Source organism: Colossoma macropomum, unplaced genomic scaffold (genome assembly GCF_904425465.1).
Source record: "Colossoma macropomum unplaced genomic scaffold, Colossoma_macropomum, whole genome shotgun sequence".
Lineage (NCBI taxonomy): Eukaryota > Metazoa > Chordata > Actinopteri > Characiformes > Serrasalmidae > Colossoma > Colossoma macropomum.
In genome coordinates, this window is record NW_023494786.1 from 25,260,541 (window position 1) to 25,279,529 (window position 18,989).

General features: G+C 36.7%; 1 protein-coding gene across 2 annotated transcripts in view; it reads right to left on the reverse strand.

The window, feature by feature from the left end:
- The window catches only part of rap1gap2a (RAP1 GTPase activating protein 2a), a 116,043-nt gene that overhangs the window by 80,031 nt on the left and 17,023 nt on the right, over positions 1–18,989 (reverse strand). The window contains exon 1 of one of the 2 annotated variants that reach the window (XM_036564790.1): positions 18,533–18,662. The exons of the other annotated variant lie outside the window; for it this stretch is intronic. Within the exon in view, the coding sequence (XP_036420683.1) occupies positions 18,533–18,549 (17 nt within the window). The 5' untranslated portion in view covers positions 18,550–18,662. Of the gene's footprint in view, positions 1–18,532; positions 18,663–18,989 lie in introns of those variants that run through there. 2 annotated transcript variants of the gene reach the window in all.

Here is an 18,989-nt window from a genome sequence, read left to right on the forward strand (position 1 = left end):
TTTGTTTTGTTCTGCCATGTGCATCCAGCCCCAGCTTCTAAGTCCTTTCTTCCTCTTCTACTACAAACGTCATTTATTTAATTTGGGCCATAACCAGTTTGGCTGGTGGGGGTGATGGTGGTGTAAGAGTTGACAGGGTCCAGCCTGACAGCTGCTTCACCCCTAACTCACCCACTCATGCAGAAAAATGCCCAGCAGAACAGACGGCCACACCACAAACAAAAGGACATGATGATCATGTCCTGTGAACACTACATTGCAAAAATTATATCTTGGCATGAAATTATTGTATGTCTTGTTAATATCCGATATTTCTCATAATGGGATTGTTGTAGGGATTTACTCCAATCATCAAAAAGTAAAAAAGTTATTCAGAGTGCTTTGATGTGAAAAAGTTCATTGTAAACTTACTGACTCAGAGCTCTTTACAGTGGTGTTGATAGGAACCAGGGGTCACTATGTCAGCAACACAAATATAGCCATTTGCTTTTCAAAAGACCAGCAAACCTACATGTGTATTCTGAGTTCTAACATCTGATGTTGATGATAGTTAGATGGTAAATCTGAAAAAAATACTATGTATTCTTAAAAATTGATTTTGTATAATAATTCCTGTAGTATCAGGTTGTGCATACATAACCACTTCATATAATAGTTTTCTGTGAAAGAGCTTTTAGAGACTTTAAACACTTCAGACATCTGGTTCCCATCATCACTACTGTGAACCATTCTGACTTGGTATGTTTTTCTCGAATGGAGTATTTTACATTAAACCCCTCTTTAGTTGTATCTAGTGAAATTGTCTTGTTCCACTAGCAGATAATTTTGTTTGCTTCAAGCATTATTTCTTGACACAGGATGGTTTCACTTTTCGACTTGCTAAGATCCCATTTCTGTGCTGTAATGAAGGAATATAATATTACAAAAAACAGAAACAGGTAGGCAGAAAAAAATTGTGACTCATGAAAAATAAAAAATGGGTTGAGGTACAGAGAGAGGCTAATATGAGAACAGCCTATTCATCATCATTTTTAATAGCTTCGGGGTGTGAGTGAGGCCGGTGGCCGGTTGCGCTCTCGCCTGTGACGCAGGCATCATCTGCTTCAGTTTTAATAGATTTCAAGTCCTTTATGACAACATATAAGGGCTCCACTTGACCCAGCAGCATGTTCCCCTGCTTTCTCTCTCTTTGTTTCACTTTTAAGATGAGCAGATGGAGAGAAAATTATAGAAATATGAACATCCAAGAGATGCAAAGCCAAGAAAGGAGGTACCTATAATGCAACATAACTTTTACAGTTCAGCCATACTCCTAAATGGGACTGTGGAGTTGACTATGACATCTGCATCATTTAATCAGTCATAATCTCTCTATTGAAGCCCCCCATGCATTGGGCAGTAGAGCAATGGAACTGCGTTCTCTAGTGATGGAGCTCCATCCAATAGCTTTGGGATGAGTTAGAGTGCACTGAATGCAATCAAATCCTAACAGCAATGTTCCAACATCTAATGTAAAACCTTCCCAGAAGAGTAGAGGCTGTTACTGCAGCAAACTCCCTATTGATATCATTGATTTTAGAAGAAACGTTGGATGAGATGTCTACAAACTTTTGATCATATGCTGTGTGTTGCCCATCTATTTTAAAAAATCTGACGTTTAATCACTTTTCTCGTATTAAAAATGTTTTGAAATTTCTGTTGATATGTGAAAAACATGATCAAACTCACATTTTTATTTTATTTCTGTTATAAACTAACACTTTGAGCGCAAAAGTTTTATAATAATAAGACAGCTATGTGCTAACATGTTAAGTATATTTAGCTTCATGTTCATCAAAGAGCAGATTTAAATATTAGTTTGACAGTTTTCTTTTCCTTTTGAGCACTGACACAATAAAGGGATAAAATATGTGGGCTACTATTCACATAGTAGGGTTTTTCTTTTTGGCAAAGAAAATGGCTAAACAGCTTTCTGTTGAATAAGATGTTATTGAAAGCATGCTTATTTTTATTTAAAAACTTTGTATTGTATTGAAAAGCTAGATTTGCCCCAGGCTTTACGTGGGCAGTGTATATTACTATACAAAAGTCAGAGAATATCCTTCATTTGTTTAATTTCCAGTCAAAATGTACAAGTTCAAGTAAAAGTTATTCCTTTTTTATGAGACATTTCTGAGGAGGTTAGATATGAAATAATTAGCTTGCATAAAATAAGTGAAAAAAGTTTCCGAAACTGGAGGTTAAAAATGTATTACTAAATTGAGATACTGAGAAAATGGGACTCCTAACAACCATGCAAGACCTGGTAAACCTCCAAAACAGTCCCCATCAGATAAACAGTACTTAAAGCAAGCTTCACTTTTGCTTCAGATCTGAAAAAATCCTGAGCTGTCTTCTGTCTATCCTTCCACAGTGAGAAGACATCTCAGTACTATGAGTCTGAAAGGATGTGTAGTTGACAAGCTCTCACTGAGAAAAGGAAATAGACAAACGAAGAAAATTTGCAAATGAAACAAAGAAGCTGCTGATGTTCTCAGAATAATGGAGTCCAGACCTCACATCACTGAATGTGTTTGGGATTACTTGGATTGTGAGAAGCTGAAAATGCAAAACCAACTTCTAAGACTGAGCAAGTCTCCTTGCTCCTCTTATGAAAGCTGTAATAAAGACAAAGCTCAAACACACTGAATACTGAAAAATATGATGTTATATTTGGATGCTAATTCTTCTGTGTAACTCTCTGTATTTCTTCCATTTTAGCTGAAAATTAAATAAATGAAAGGTGCTCTCTGACTTTACAGTACTGTATATGTACCCACTTGCATCTGTGTATGAATATTTATGTGCAAAAATTAGACCAGAAAAATGTGAAAAGACAATGTCCTTATGAAACGCCAGAGCTGATAATTGCTATAATACACTCATCAGATAGAGTTATTAAGCTAAGGCCTCAATTTCTTTGTTAATGAGGATGTTTCAGATAATGAGAGAAAGGCTTGTTCTCACCAGCTGGTGGTCATGTGACCAGCCTTAACCCCAGGGAAAGGAGCAGGAATGCGCTGGAAAGATGAAAAGACATAAAGTACACACATATGCACACACACACACACACACACACACCTCACAGAAATGAAAGGTCACCAGAGGTCAAATGAAGCGGAAAAAAACACTCTTCTATTCACTTTTTCTCTTTTCTGACACTGTCTAATCTTTTGTGCTTGCTTTTTTCTCACCTCTATTCTTTTGCCTCTCTCTGTCTCTCACTCACGTCCTTTTCAGATGCTAAATCGCCCTCTCAGTGGCCACCCAGTGCAAGACGGCCTCATCAAAATTCATTTTTCACCCTGACCGGGACCGCTTTCAATCATTACGCTGGATCTTTGTCTCCTTCTTATCATTCTTGCGCTATCTCTGATGAGGTCGAGCCTTTTTCTCCTCGTATCTGCAGCCTGTGCGCCTTAAGCCTCTGGCCTCAAGGACATCAGCTCATTTGCGGCGTGTTTGTTAGCACACAGCTCTTTCAGCTGGTGTTTCCAACAGCAACAAGGCTCCGGCTTTTCTTAGAAGCGCGAGCCCTCAGAGCCACATGGCGAGGAATGAACCAACGCAGAGCCTAAAACAAACACAGCAGGCTGAAGTATAACCAGCATTTGCCCCAAAGGACTGATGCAAGAGGCTCTGTGCTACTGTGGCGGATGCAAAACACAGGCAGCAACAAACATCTTGCTCGGCTTGACTTACGACCTACTACGGCTGGGCTATACAATGTTATAAAGTTAATCATTAGTGCAGCATGGGTCATAGTAATATTACACCACAAAGGGCTGCGACATTACGTCTGGCTTTCAGAGCATGCCTAATGTATTCAAATCAAGCTTTATGGTTATAACAGTGTTATTCTGCCAATGTGCTTTCCAACAGAACAACTTCATTTTCACACTGTGATGTAGACATTTTGACTGATCTCAGCTGCTCCCTGTGGGTGTTTTGATAGTTTTATTTCAAATGGCATGTCGTTTGAGAAAAGTACAGCCGTTTTGGTCAAAATCTCCCAGCTAGGAGGGAGAGAAAATATAATTTTTGTGATAAATTGTGTCACAACAGGCTTTTTAGTATATCATTGGTATTGTTAGTACTACTAGAACACTGAACAACTGCATGCATCCTATAGGGCAAATTAGCATTATGTCACAGCAACAAAGAGCTTTATTCTGGATTGATATGATGGTAGGACTGCACTGATACAACAGGATTCTGTACCAATCCCAATACTTATTATTTAACCAATGTATTGGAGAAAACAGACCATTTTCAAATCTTGTGATGAAATATCAAAATACTAAGATAGTGTGTATCTTTACATATTCATTATTAAATACTCGTTGTTATTGATATTGTCAAACTTGTGCACTACAATCTCCCTCTTGCACCCCTCTTGTCACTGGGGTGATACCCTCAAGTCCATCTCAGTACCTTTAGTCAGGGAACATAATTGTACCATAATCCATTTTATTTATATTTTCTAAGCTGTACTGATTCCACACACCCCGTCTCGTCTCCAGGCTTTTTATTTTATTGTTCTGTTGTTTTAAAACATTAAGTTATGAATAGGTACAAATCTGTACTTTTCACCTGGAAAAACTTATTTAAGGTTCACAACTGGACCCTTAAAACCACTGTGGTACCTTTGAGTTTACATTTGCATTAGTACCTTTATTTTAACAATGTACTAAAGCTGTTTTGGTGCGATTAAATTCTACTGTAAAGTGATCTTCCCCTCCGATAACTTCACAATTATGGACTACATGAGATTAATTTTTCGTCATTTAATCATGAGCACACACCAGCTATTCATTTTCACTGCAGTGTTTAATAAAAAAACACAACTCTATTAGTGGCCTCTGTTGTCTCTGCTATGATAATGCCAGAAGCTATTATGTTAGCACCAAGCTAATGATGCATTCACCTGGTTTCAAATTACTTTTAGCAGCTCTACCATCTTTTGAAAGCTGGAAAACAGGAAGAACTGAAACCTGAACCACTATGTTGTTTTGTACACACATTAGCTCGTTCTCTGATGCTGTTTCCTGACTGTGGACGGGGATGAGGGGAACTTTTTTACTCTAAAAAGTCTCAGAGTCAGGACTAGCTGCTGTGAGGTGATAAACATATTTTTCACTGTAGCAAAATCACACTGTAGCATGGTGGAGTTACATTTATTTGTGGTTTCATGTACTTACATTAAACGTAACATAAAATAAGGAGAACTGAGGGGCTTTGGGGTGGATAAAGCAGAAAGCAAAAGGTAGTTTTCCCAACAGACCTTTTCATTCACACTCTCTCTTTCTCCCTCTTGCGCTTGTTAAAGGCACATGGACCCTATTTTCCCAAAAGACATTAGACATTACTGCCTCAAACACAACAGTATTTTACCATTATTGACTACATTTTGGTTCCTCTGTTCTGTTTGTATTTACTGCTACTTAAAACGAGCTGCTTCTACCATTGACTGGACACATTATCCACCCAGAAGTACAGACATTCAGATTTGGCCTATAAAAGAGAGAATTAGACCAATTTTAGCAAGCCTGTAAACAACAACCAGTGTATAGTACACATAGTAACAAGTAGTAGGATGGATGTCGACCCATTATGACATTATCTTATTTGATTTATTTATTGTTTGCTTTTTCCCTGCAGTTCTTTATTAAATATCTTGTTTTTTGTGCCAAAAATAGTCATAATTCATTTTTACATAACCATTTTCAAGCATTCAAAAGCTGGTAGAGCTGCTAAAAGTAATCTGAAACCAAGTGAAAGCATTGTTAGCTTGGCACTAACATAACAGCAGATAAAATGAAATTACCTCTATTTCTGGGCCTTATACCGTCAGTATTAATGGGTGCTGCTAAACTGCTGCATGTCCATATTCCTTGGCCATAGATTTTGAAAAATATATTTTGTATCACTACTCCAATCTTTGTAAAGGACCTCTATACATTTCTTACTGTATTTTGACTCACCGTGGTATTCTTGATAAGTTTTGTCAATAAGAATATTGTATTCCTTAGACAATCCATTGATTAATCAAAAATGGGTCACTGTCACTTTCAAAAGACATTTTATACGACAACTAGTCTTTGTAAAAGAGTCAATTCATCTTCTGCAGGATTTTGTCCAAAATGCCTGTTTTTTTAATCATAATTCTCTTTCTTTATCAAAAAATTCATTTATGAGAACATTTCATCACCTGATAGGCCTGATCATCACCTGATGTGCTATATCAATTACTATTCAGAATTTGTTTCAGATATTTGTGATTCAGCCAATTCTGCTGTTTACATGAAATATATGATAGATCTTAAAGATACAGATATTCAGATATTCAAAATCAGCAAACTACTAGAGCAAATTCTAGTGAATTAGCTAAGACTAGAAAAACTGATTATGAAATGAAAGAAAGAAAGAAAGAAAGAAAGAAAGAAAGAAAGAAAGAAAGAAATGCCTAATGCATTTATATAGTATTAAATTTCAGCTTTACTGTATATGTACATGATAGGGACATGATCAAATAAACATGGTTAAAACATAAATTATTTAATTATGTTGAAGATAAAGATTAAAGCAGGACACCTTTTTTTAAAAAACAGAAACAAAAAAAGATTCCAGGCCAGGTCATATTGACCCCCTTTATGCATTTGTTTTGGATTTTTTGGATTCTAGGGTTAATAGAGTTTACATACTATAATAAAGAAGTCTGAAACTCAAAAAAGAGCAAGAAAAATTCAGTTTATTGTGATATGGTCCCTTTAAAATGTGTCAATACTGTTTCCCAACCATCAGAAAGAAAAATATCCTGATGCATATTCTGTATTCTAAAAATATCTCCAAGTATCATGTTGTTCCATTTCCACCATGTCGCTCATCTTTAGCCCTGCCTTTAGCCTTTTCACATCATAATCATAGTCCTAGCTGGAGTTTTGCTACACTGAAAGCTAACTGCACCATACTGATATGTGGCATTAAAATGATTCTCACATTTTGCCCCCACTGTTCAACCCCACTCCCCACAGTGGCTAAAGTGTTTCCAAATGTGATTTCGCCTCATTAATGCCAACATCTTATCTCGAGCACCTGCCCAAACAGTTGAAGCGCAGTCACTGTGATCTCCGATTGATCAGTGTAAACAAGCCAGATTGAAAGAGTAAAGCCAGCACTATCAGATCCAGATCAGAGCCTTTCCCCAGAAGGGTTTCTGTTACCCCCTGCTCAAGCAGCCCTGCTCTGGGGAGTCAGGAGGACACCCAGGAGCACCTTCCCGATGGGCTGCGGGCTACTTTACGGCCTCTTAAAAGCCCCATTAAAACCCAGCTGCCAGATGGGCCCTTATCAGGGCTGTGTGTGCCGTGTCACTGGGGAAGTGGAGTAGTAAATATTTGTCAGGAGAGGCAGGCAGCTGCTCGAGAGGAGCCTTGCGCTGAGGAGAGTTTAAACAGTCCACTCACTCACACTGACCAGTTCAGTTATGGAAGAACGACAGGGGAAGGCGTGTTGTTCTTGGGCCTATATATAGTAGGCAATTCATTATCATTTGCTATCACCAGGCCTCATGCTAGAGTCAGTGATTGTCAACACTGCAATCATAATGCAAATTGAGTGCAACAAATACACATGTAGCAGCTGTAAAGCTAACCCTCTGCATCTACAATAGCCTGAAAAGCAGTAGGCCTGCATTATAGAGCAAAAGACAGAACATATTATATCGTATTAGTTTTCTATGGAAGTCCATTCCCACTGGCAATTTTTCTCTAAATAATTATTTATTTTCTCAAATACCTCAAAATAATGACTTTTCTCAAGTACCTCAAAATAATGACTTATTTTCTCAAAATATTGATTTACAATGTCAAATTATCACAATATCATAACAATGATCACTCATCCTCTAATAATTAGTTACTTTGTTAACATTTAATAACTCATTATTTCAACATGGTATCTCAAAATCTGAAGAAAAAAGGCATTATTTAGAGATATCAAGTCAATATGTTCAGAAAGTGTGTCATTATTTTGAGATTTTAAGTCTGATTCTGAGAAAATAAGTCATTATTTCAAGACATTAACCCCTTAAATGTCCAGGGCCCACCAGCAGACCCAGTATTTTATTACACACCTGTATATACCTAAGGATAGTTCAGTCAGTTTGCATTGAAGTCCCTGTAGTTACTGAATAATAAGCCTTAGTATGTAATAAGCCTGGGATTTTGTGATGTTAAAGTAAATATATAAAGAAAATATGCCAATATTTAGCCATATTAAGTTAATATTTTGAGAAAATGAGGCATTAACCCCTTAAATGGCTAGGAACCGACGGCGGGCCCAAAGTTTTATTACACACTTCTATAACCTAAGAATAGCTAAACCAGTTTACACTGAATTCCCTGTAGTTACTGCATGACTTGCCTTAATCCTGTGATTTTAAGGGGTCGAATTCAATATTTAAAGAAAACAAGTAAATAATAAAAAAAAAAACTAAGTTAATATTTTGATACGCTGCTGCCAGAAACAGAGAACGAGGGGAAAAAACATGATTTTTCTCCTCGAACTGGTGGGAATGAACTTATGTAGTTATTAGATAACAAAGAAGTTTGACTATATACTAATGAAATATTCTGGAAGAAGGTCTTTCATCAAACTCTGAGTCACTAAACATGTTGTGTTGTTTTGGTTGCTGCCAGTTTTACTTATTTGCATCATCATTATTATCAATTCAGTTTTTTTAAGTTTAAAAACACAGCCTGCTTCAATACGTTTATGCATTACCATAAATAAAATAGCATTTATCATGTTTAGGCATGTTTGCAAAAGCTGATGAATTAGTGAAAATGCTAAAGGAATCACTGCAAAACACTCACATTCATCATGGCAACAAGCTTCTGTATCACCAGACCAGTAGTTAGCAGCCCTGCTCCTAGAGAACCACCATCTAGCAGAGTTTCAGCTCTAATGCTAGCCCGCCACACCGAGCTCGAGCTAATTGTTGTCTTCAGAAGTCTTTACTTAGCTGGATGAAGTGTGTTAGCTTTGGTTGGAAGTGAAAGTAGATCTTCAGCAGGAGGAATTGGCCCCACTGGCCTGGAACAAGCCTAGGTGTATTAAAGCACTTTATTGTTGCTATTGTTCTGAGTATATGGGCCTCTTGAGACTCTGTCTCATGTGATCAATATGACAATAGCTCTGCTTCTGCTTGGCAATATTGTTCTTCAACAAGAGAATTACTGAGCAGTTATGAGGTTCAGAACCAGATCTGAGTGACAGTGCTCTTCTTTTCTTTCCTTCTGATGTAAAGCATTCTTAGGTTTGTGAAAGCTGCAATAAATAAACATTACTATTATTAGTAATAGTAGTTGTAGTAGTAGTAGTAATAGTGCTAGTAGTGGTAGTAGTAGTAGTAGTAGTAGTTGTTGTAGTAGTGGTAGTAGTAGTTGTAGTAGTGGTAGTAGCTGTAGTAGTAGTAGTAGTTGTAGTTGTAGTAGTAGTAGTAGTAGTAGTAGTAGTGGTAGTAGTAGTAGTTGTTGTAGTTATAGTAGTAGTAGTAGTAGTTGTTGTAGTTATAGTAGTAGTAGTAGTAGTAGTAGTTGTTGCAGTAGTGTTAGTAGTAGTAGTGGTAGTAGTAGTAGTGGTAGTAGTAGTAGTTGTAGTTATAGTAGTAGTGGTAGTAGTAGTAGTAGTAGTAGTTGTAGTAGTCGTGGTGGTAAAAGTATTGTTGTTATTGTTGTTGTTTTAGCGCCCTTCATTTACCCCTTAAACTGCATGTTTATTGTTTACTATAATGCAGTCGTGGTCATATTCCAGTGGCTTTTTCATTCATTTTTGTGGTTAATCCCTTAAACTGCAGACCTGTTCATTATTTTTCAGACATAATCATAGTCTTGGGCCTTTTTTGTTGTTAATTCCTTAAACTGTGGATGTATTATTCATTATTATTCAGTGATTTTCTTTCTTTTTTGTTAATTTCTTAAATTGCAAGCTTATTATTTATTACTATTCAGTCACAGTCATATTCTGGTGTCCTTTATTGTCTTCTTTTGTTTCTCATTATTCAACTATTCATCTTCAGACTTATTGTTTAGAAAATGTTGTAAATCATGCTGTAACTACTATGAAACTAACATGTAAATCATGCAGTTATGAGAGTGGATCCTCATACAGAACCTTAGAGTTTGAGAGGTTGAAGCACCATCTGTGTAGGAAATGAAGTTGTTTACAGTAGTAATATTACCTAAATGCACCAAAGTTACTGCTATAGCATTTCTGCTCATAAACACATAAGGCAAAATAGCAAAGAGCAGAGAACAGCGCCCTCTATAGATGTTCTCGAAAAATCGCAACATGAGATAACTTTAGTGACACTCTATATGACACTGTCTCCCTCTAGTGGTACTGAACAGAGTTGCTGTTGTCAATTTTGATGCTCTTTTAAAACTTGAGCCTTAGACCTGTTATTCTGGTTATTCATGTTATTCACTCTAAAGTAAAAGCTATAAATTATTTAGTGACTACTTTGAAACCAAATTATGTAATAATGACAGTGAGGAACTGAATTCTGAGCCCACATATAGGACCTTAAGTTTACAGTGAGGATCCAGGCTAAGACTAACAGGCTATACAACTACCACCAGGTAGGCTATTAATCTACTCAACAACCAGTAGTTCACTCTCAGTGCATCACTCTCAGTATGTCAGTCACCGTTACAGCCACAGACTTAAGTCTTAGAGTCAAATAGTATAATACACTCGGCTATTGTAATATTACATTGTATTACATAGTATATTACTGTTATTGCTGTTATTCACTTTTTTGGACAATTTTTCACTAGCCAGTTCATGGACAGTGTTCGACTTTCACTTGGCACTTGTTGTAGACACACACAGGTGTATGCAAAAGTTCGAACACAACAATTAAATGACATGTTCTGATGGTTTTCTAGGTGAACATCAGTTAATACATTCTCTACAAAGAACACACTTAAATATGACATTTTTCTGCAATTTGTAGTCCACATATTTTGTTTAGAGTTTAACATATTGAAAAAATAAAATATAAAAGGTGCCATAACTTTTGCACAGGGCATATTTTATTTCTTTCCCTCAATATGTTAAATTCAGCAAATGAACAGTAATTGTGCATTAAAAGGTGCAGTAGTGTACAAAAAAATAATTTACCAGGAGTGCCCAAACTGTATACTGTCACTGCACATACTTATTTATGCATATTTAATAATATAATTCTATAATGTACTGCTACTATTTGACTGTAGTTCTCTTTCCTTGCACTACAAAAGTGCACCTTCAGCAATAGACTCATTCAGCTCCGCTGTAGTAAGGAACGGTATAGAAGATTGTTTGTATCAACAGCGATTGCACAACACCTCGTCACTCTGCTGGGACATTATTGTATACTGAGTCGCTGGCAGGACAGGCTCACTGAGCACCAACTGGACATTATATCTCTCTTTACTGTACACTGACATTTTGTTTATGAATCCATAAATATCGCATATGGCACTGCCACTTGTTCATACGTCCAGGCATGTTGAACCACTATTACCAAATGTTATTGTTTACAGTGTTTAGTCATTCGGTTGATTCACTGGACGTGACATGCATCACTACATTGTTGCCTGCATAATATTTATGCGATTTTACTTTTTTTGTACATTATATGCACATTATATTTTTTGTTCGATTATTTACTATATATCTTTACTTCTTCTATTTATGCAGCTGTATATTAGTGCACAACAATACTTTTGCACTTGTTTTGCTCTTTACTGTACCTTGTGCTATCTATCTATCTATCTATCTATCTATCTATCTATCTATCTCAACTCCAGTCCTGCATTTTTTCCTGCACACATGCTTTTATGTCATATTACATACTATTCATTCTGGAATTGCACATATTTTATATGTTTAGTTTTTTTATATTGTCACTGCCAAAAAAACATGTACCTCCATTTTTTCCATTTTGTTTTTCTACATCATTTGAACATGGTTTCCTTTACATTGTGTGAAATTGTAATGATGAATGGAGAAATAAAAATGACTCAAAATTAAATATCTTTACAGTAACTTATATTAAAAGTTAAGAATGTTTTGTCTTCTCTTGCAAAGTTGCCATTTTACAGATACATCGTGGTTGTTTGCCAACGGCTCTCGCAGCACAAGCAATTCAGTGTTTAGATGTTCTTGGCATATTGTACAAATGACAAATAAAACTTCGACTTGGCTTGAAAGGGAGTTAAAGGTGGTTGTTTCAAAAAACGTGTGTAACGTTGTTGTGGTACCACCACAGTGTGTTCTTTTAGACTCTATGGTATGTTGAGAATTGCTCAGTCGCATGCAAGCAGTCCGCGTGCCACACCTCTTCCCTAAATGCAAAAACCACTTATGAACCAGAAGTTCTTCTGTCTCGCCACTTCCTTGCAAAGACAAATACAAAAAAAATCTTCTACTTAAGAACTAATACACTGACAGTGCTGGCTCACATGCACACAGCATCTTTACTTCATTCAAAACCTGGTAACCAAAATTAGATCTGCATGCCTTTGGCTAGAACTAATGAGGAGAAAAAAAACAAAGCCGGAAAAAGGGAAATAAACAGTAGAGGAAAAAGTGTATCCTTTGGAATATGCATGAAAGATGAAATACAGAAGAGAGAAAAAGCTCACAGTCCAGGAATAGCAGAGGCCAACAGGAAAACAACGATGATTCTCTCCGACAGTTAACATTTTCACCTGGGTACAAGCATGCAGGCCTGAACTTTCTACTGACGGGTGGTGTGTGTGCATGTGTGTGTGTGTGTGTGTGTGTGTGCGTGTGCGCGCGCACCTTTGTATATAGATGTCTCTGTGTGCTGCTCCTGTGTGTGCTCGGTCTTTGTCTGAGATGAGTAATGGGTCTCTGGTTAGTAATATGTCTGTGAGTGTGTATGAGCTCTAGTCTGTAGTGTGTAATGGGTAATAGCAAGCCTGTGGCTCTAATTGCCCCCTTTAGGATTCCTGGCGTAACTGATGGGACTGGAGATGCAGGGGCAGAAGCTGAATTCAGGAGCAGCTTCTGTGCAGAAGCCTTGCACTTCAGATATATAGTCAGCTCCATAATTATTGGCACCCATGATTAAGATGAGTAAAAAAGGTCATAGAAAATGTGTGGTTGATTAGCTCTCTGTCACACTGACACTATGAGGAAAAATATCTAACCTTTAATTAAAGTAAATTTGGGTTATTTTACCATTGTGCTGGCAAACAGGGCACAAATGTTGATATGTAATTCGACCTGAAATATTCAGGAACATCAGTAACACCACTGACCATGACTGAAATGACATAATTACTACAATCTGAGCTTTTCTAACATCAGGTTCTCTGACACTTTAGTTTCAAATCCACATTGTATGTACAAAATGGTAAATATTGCTTGAACATTAAAAACAACGTAGTTATTTTATTTCAATTTTCAAATGACTTAATGTTTCAATAGTAACGCTGACACAATCCTTTTGTGACACATGAAGCTGTCAGTGTTTTAGCTAAATTTATCCGAAATATAAAAAGAACTTTTACTAACCGTGGACTTCTCAGGATTAGTCTTTCTTCCTTCCCTTCATAAATCATATAATGGATATAAAAACACACACCCGAAAATTGCCCATACCCACTGGACAATAATCAGCATGTTTAAAACAACTGGAGCTGCAGTAAACCTGCCTGAGAGACATATGTGTTTTTCACCCCTATACATAGTTATGAGGATGGTTAGAGAAGCAAAGATTTCTCCAAGTGCCAGAAGAAAGTATTTTCTTTCATCTAAGCACAAATGTAAGTGACTTGAGTTCATTAAATGCTACTGAAACTTTGACTGGTACTGGGTTCTACAGACAGAAATAGAGCTGTTTAACAACAAACCTCAGGTGTGTTTAGGTTGAAAAGAAGGATGGTTCACTATTGTTAATTATGGTGAAGAATTTGTGATGTTTAGGGGCTGTAAAATACACTACACTCTTAAACCTACTATACTGTAAAACACTACACTGTAAAACACACTATGCTGTAAAACCTACTACACTGTAAAACACTACTCTGTAAAACCTACAATACTGTGAAACACACTACGCTGTAAAACCTACAATACTGTGAAACACACACTATGCTGTAAAACCTACAATACTGTGAAACACACTACGCTGTAAAACCTACAATACTGTGAAACACACTATGCTGTAAAACCTACTACACTGTAAAACACTACGCTGTAAAACCTACAATACTGTGAAACACACTATGCTGTAAAACCTACTACACTGTAAAACACTACGCTGTAAAACCTACAATACTGTAAAACACACTATGCTGTAAAACCTACTACACTGTAAAACACTACGCTGTAAAACCTACAATACTGTAAAACACACTATGCTGTAAAACCTACTACACTGTAAAACACTACGCTGTAAAACCTACAATACTGTAAAACACACTATGCTGTAAAACCTACTACACTGTAAAACACTACGCTGTAAAACACTACGCTGTAAAACCTACAATACTGTAAAACACACTATGCTGTAAAACCTACTACACTGTAAAACACTACGCTGTAAAACATACGCTGTAAAACCTACAATACTGTAAAACACACTACGCTGTAAAACCTACTACACTGTAAAACACTACGCTGTAAAACCTAAAATACTGTAAAACACACTATGCTGTAAAACCTACTACACTGTAAAACACTACGCTGTAAAACCTACAATACTGTAAAACACACTATGCTGTAAAACCTACTACACTGTAAAACACTACGCTGTAAAACCTACAATACTGTAAAACACACTATGCTGTAAAACCTACTACACTGTAAAACACTACGCTGTAAAACCTACAATACTGTAAAACACACTATGCTGTAAAACCTACTACACTGTAAAACACTACACTGTAAAACACTACGCTGTAAAACCTACAATACTGTAAAACACACTATGCTGTAAAACCTACTACACTGTAAAACACTATGCTGTGCTGTAAAACCTACTACACTGTAAAATACACTACACTAAAGATGTACTACGCTTTAAACATACTAGACTTTAGAAATGTTTTACACTGTTACACTACATTGCTAAAAACACACTACACTGTTAAAAGAACTACACTGCAGATACTACACTGACACTACACTGTGAACCACATACTGCACAATACTACACTGTAGACATTATAATATATAGATACATTACAATGCAAATTGCACCGCACTGTAAAGCCTACAATACTGTAGAACGCACTACACTGAAGACACATACTATACTGTTAAACACACAAAGGACATTTTCACAATGTACACAATCTATTACAATAAGTATCACAACAAACATAAAGTATCACAATATTTTTACACACAAACTTAATGCAATGCTAGAGCCATGTTTGAAATGTGCAATCAAAACTCTGGGCACAATGAATTTTATTCAGTACTGTGGCATTAGAGAAGAAGTCACAGGAAACATTGCACTTTAAAGGCAAATGCTCTTTTAGGGAACAGGCAGCAAGGGAGAACCGCCGCTCAGCACTGCTGAAATGGCCAAGATAACAGGCAGGTCACTTCTAGCCATGGACTTTCACCTGACAGCTGGCACTAACACTGCACTAACACTGCATAGCCCACAGAATAGCACAAACAACACATGTGCACATCTTAGACTGAACCAACAACAACAAAGAGTAGCAGGACGCCACAATATTTTACATACTGTACTGCACTACATCCAATTAAACAGGACTATATTACACTCATATTTTGATAAAACATGCACTTGGTCATGTTTGGTCATGCACTGTTGCTTATCATGATAACAATCAAATTGTTGTGTTATTGCTGCAGAGCACAATACTGTGCAACACTACACTGTATATATCTATATAAAATACTACATAGACACTCTACAGTGCAGTGTGTTTTATGTTATCAATGGGGTCAAGGTCAGGGAACTGGGATTCATGGGACTGCAGCCTTGGTTCACATTGCATTGTGTAGACACATTTCAGTGCAAAACACACTACACTGTAAAATCTACTTCACTGTAAAGCACACTGCATTATAATATATGATATACCGTAAATCACACTGCACTGTAAAACAATGCCATTAAACATTACACTGCACACTACAATGCAAAGCACAATGCCCTGTAAAACACACTACACTGCAGGCATATAATGCACTACATAGACACATTACAATGCAAAATACACTTTACTCTAAAACACACTACACTGCATACCTATAATGCACTACATAGACACAATACAATGCAAAATACACTTTACTCTAAAACACACTACACTGCAGATACACCAAACAGGCATAACATAATCACCACCTCCTTGTTTCTACACACATAATGTATTATATAGACACATTACAATGCAAAATACACTTTACTCTAAAACACACTACACTGCATACCTTTAATGTACTACATAGACACATCACAAGGCAAAACACACTACACTGTATAACACACTACACTGCACAAATAATGCATTATGTAGATGCACTACACTGTAAAACTCACAGCACTGCAGATATATAATGTGCTATATGGACTCAATGCAAAACAGACTACACTTTAATGCACTGTTGAGCACTACACTGTAAAACACACTATACTGTACAACACTTTATACTGTTAAACACACTACACAGTAAAATAATACTGTACAACACTATTCTGTAGACACAGAATATACACAGAATATAATAACCATACAGACACATTACAATGCATAAGCCACTATGTGGTAAAACTACCATAAAGTAAAAGTTTGTATAAAAGAAAGTAAATAGCGACTTTCTTTTTTCAAAATAAAAGTTTTTATTTTGCTGTTTTGCTATACTATTTAAATGTAATTATGTAATTACATAATGAATAGTTATTTACATAATAGATTGTATGTATTTACAATTAACCTTATATATTGACAGGTTCAGATGTGCAATCTTTCTCTTTTTCATCAAAAAGTCACAATAAGAAGTCAAACGCGATTCGGCACAACAATAGCTGTTCTTCAAATTTCAAATAATAAAATCTCCTCTTTTGTTTACAAACACAAACGTGGTATAGACTGACAGTTTCGAATCCTCACTTCCCACAGAATTGCTCCATTTATTTCTGTGGAAAATAATTACAACATGATTCTATTATCACCAGCGACAAGTGCAACTTCCAGGGCTTAATCACTGTCGAGGAAACCAGTGTACATGAAGTAATTTTCCACACAGAGCCCACCGCAAAGCATTTTACGCATACCAAGCAATAAACTGTGCTATATGAAGAACAACGGCCAGGCAGAGTCCGCTAATAACACAGCCATCATAACACGACATCCCTGTCAGTTGTGTGCAGTTAATAGGCGCCCATGGCAGGAGATAATTATATCACAGCCCTGCTGATGTGATGCTGTATGACAGCGTAAGCAGCTTTGCAGGCAGCGCTGCGTTTAGGTGTCAGACATTTCACGTCCCATCACCAGCCCACTAACTGCTTTGTTTTCCATCAGCAGGAGGTGCGGCAAAATCCTCTGCTCTTCTGGCTTTCTTCCGGGGTTTTAGGCATCAGCAGCAATAATTTGATGTAAACTTATCTTCTTAAGAAGTCTAGTGTTAGTTATAATAATATTTTAATGTTAATATGTAATTATATTTAAATAATTGGCATATTATCTAATGAATTATATTTACATTTGATTTATGTTCTGTATAGACAGATTTCAGTCTGCACTTCTGATGGTTTCACATTTGTTTTGATGTCGAATAATGACATAAACACAGCAAATAGGTAGAATTTTCTTTCTTTGCAAAGAAAGACACAAAAATAACTCTTAAAATGGTTAGGCCCAAACTTTCATGGCACATTCTATGACTGTTTGCATTGTACTTTAGATGTAATAAGCATTTTATTCAAAATAATAAAATATCTCCTCTTCTATCTCCAAACGTAAATGTAGAATCAACTGTAAGTTAATAATTTGCACTTTCTACAAAATTTCTCCACTTGTTTCAACACACAAGTTCATTAAAATGATTAATGTAAAATTATGACATGCTTTTCTTTTATCACCACCGACAACTGCAACTTCTATGGGTTAATTAGCTAATTTAATCTGAGAAATCTCGTAAAACAATCATTAAACAGTTAAAAAAGGGGGACGTATAACTAACTTTCATCAGGTGTTGTTAGTTTCAGTCTTTTCTGTCTTCTTTCTTTCCTCTTTTGCTGAAGCGTAAGCCCCAAAGCAGTTAAACCACTGAGGAAATGAATGAGCTGCAGGCTATTGTTGCTTTTTAAGAAGCAGAGCATGTCCTTAAGCGCACCGCTGAGAATACACACACAGAACAACATTAACACCAACACACTCGCTAACTAAACTCACACTTCAGGCCCTGAAGCAACAACACTCACCAGATTCTTCGAGGCATCTTGAGCAACGAAAGTGTGAACACCAACAGCAAGCAACACTGATCCGTCTTCTCTCTCTCCCTTACACCATCCACCCACTCTCTCTGTCTCTGTTTCTGTCTCTCTCTCTCTCTCTCGCTGTCTTTCTCTCCGTCCTCTCTCTCTCTATCTCTCTCTATTCTCTGTCTCTATCAGTCTCTCTCTCTCTCTCACTCTGTATCTCTGTCTATTCTCTCTCTATCAGTCTCACTCTCACTCCACTCTCTCTCTCTATATATCTCTCTTTCTGTCTCTCTCACTCCACTCTCTCTCTCTGTATCTCTCTCTATTCTTTCTCGGTCGATTTCGCTCTCACTCCACTCTCTCTCTATTTAGCTCTCTTTCTGTCTTTCTTTCTCACTCCACTCTCTCTCCATGTATCTGTCTTTCTGACTCTCTTTTTCACTCCACTCTCTCTATG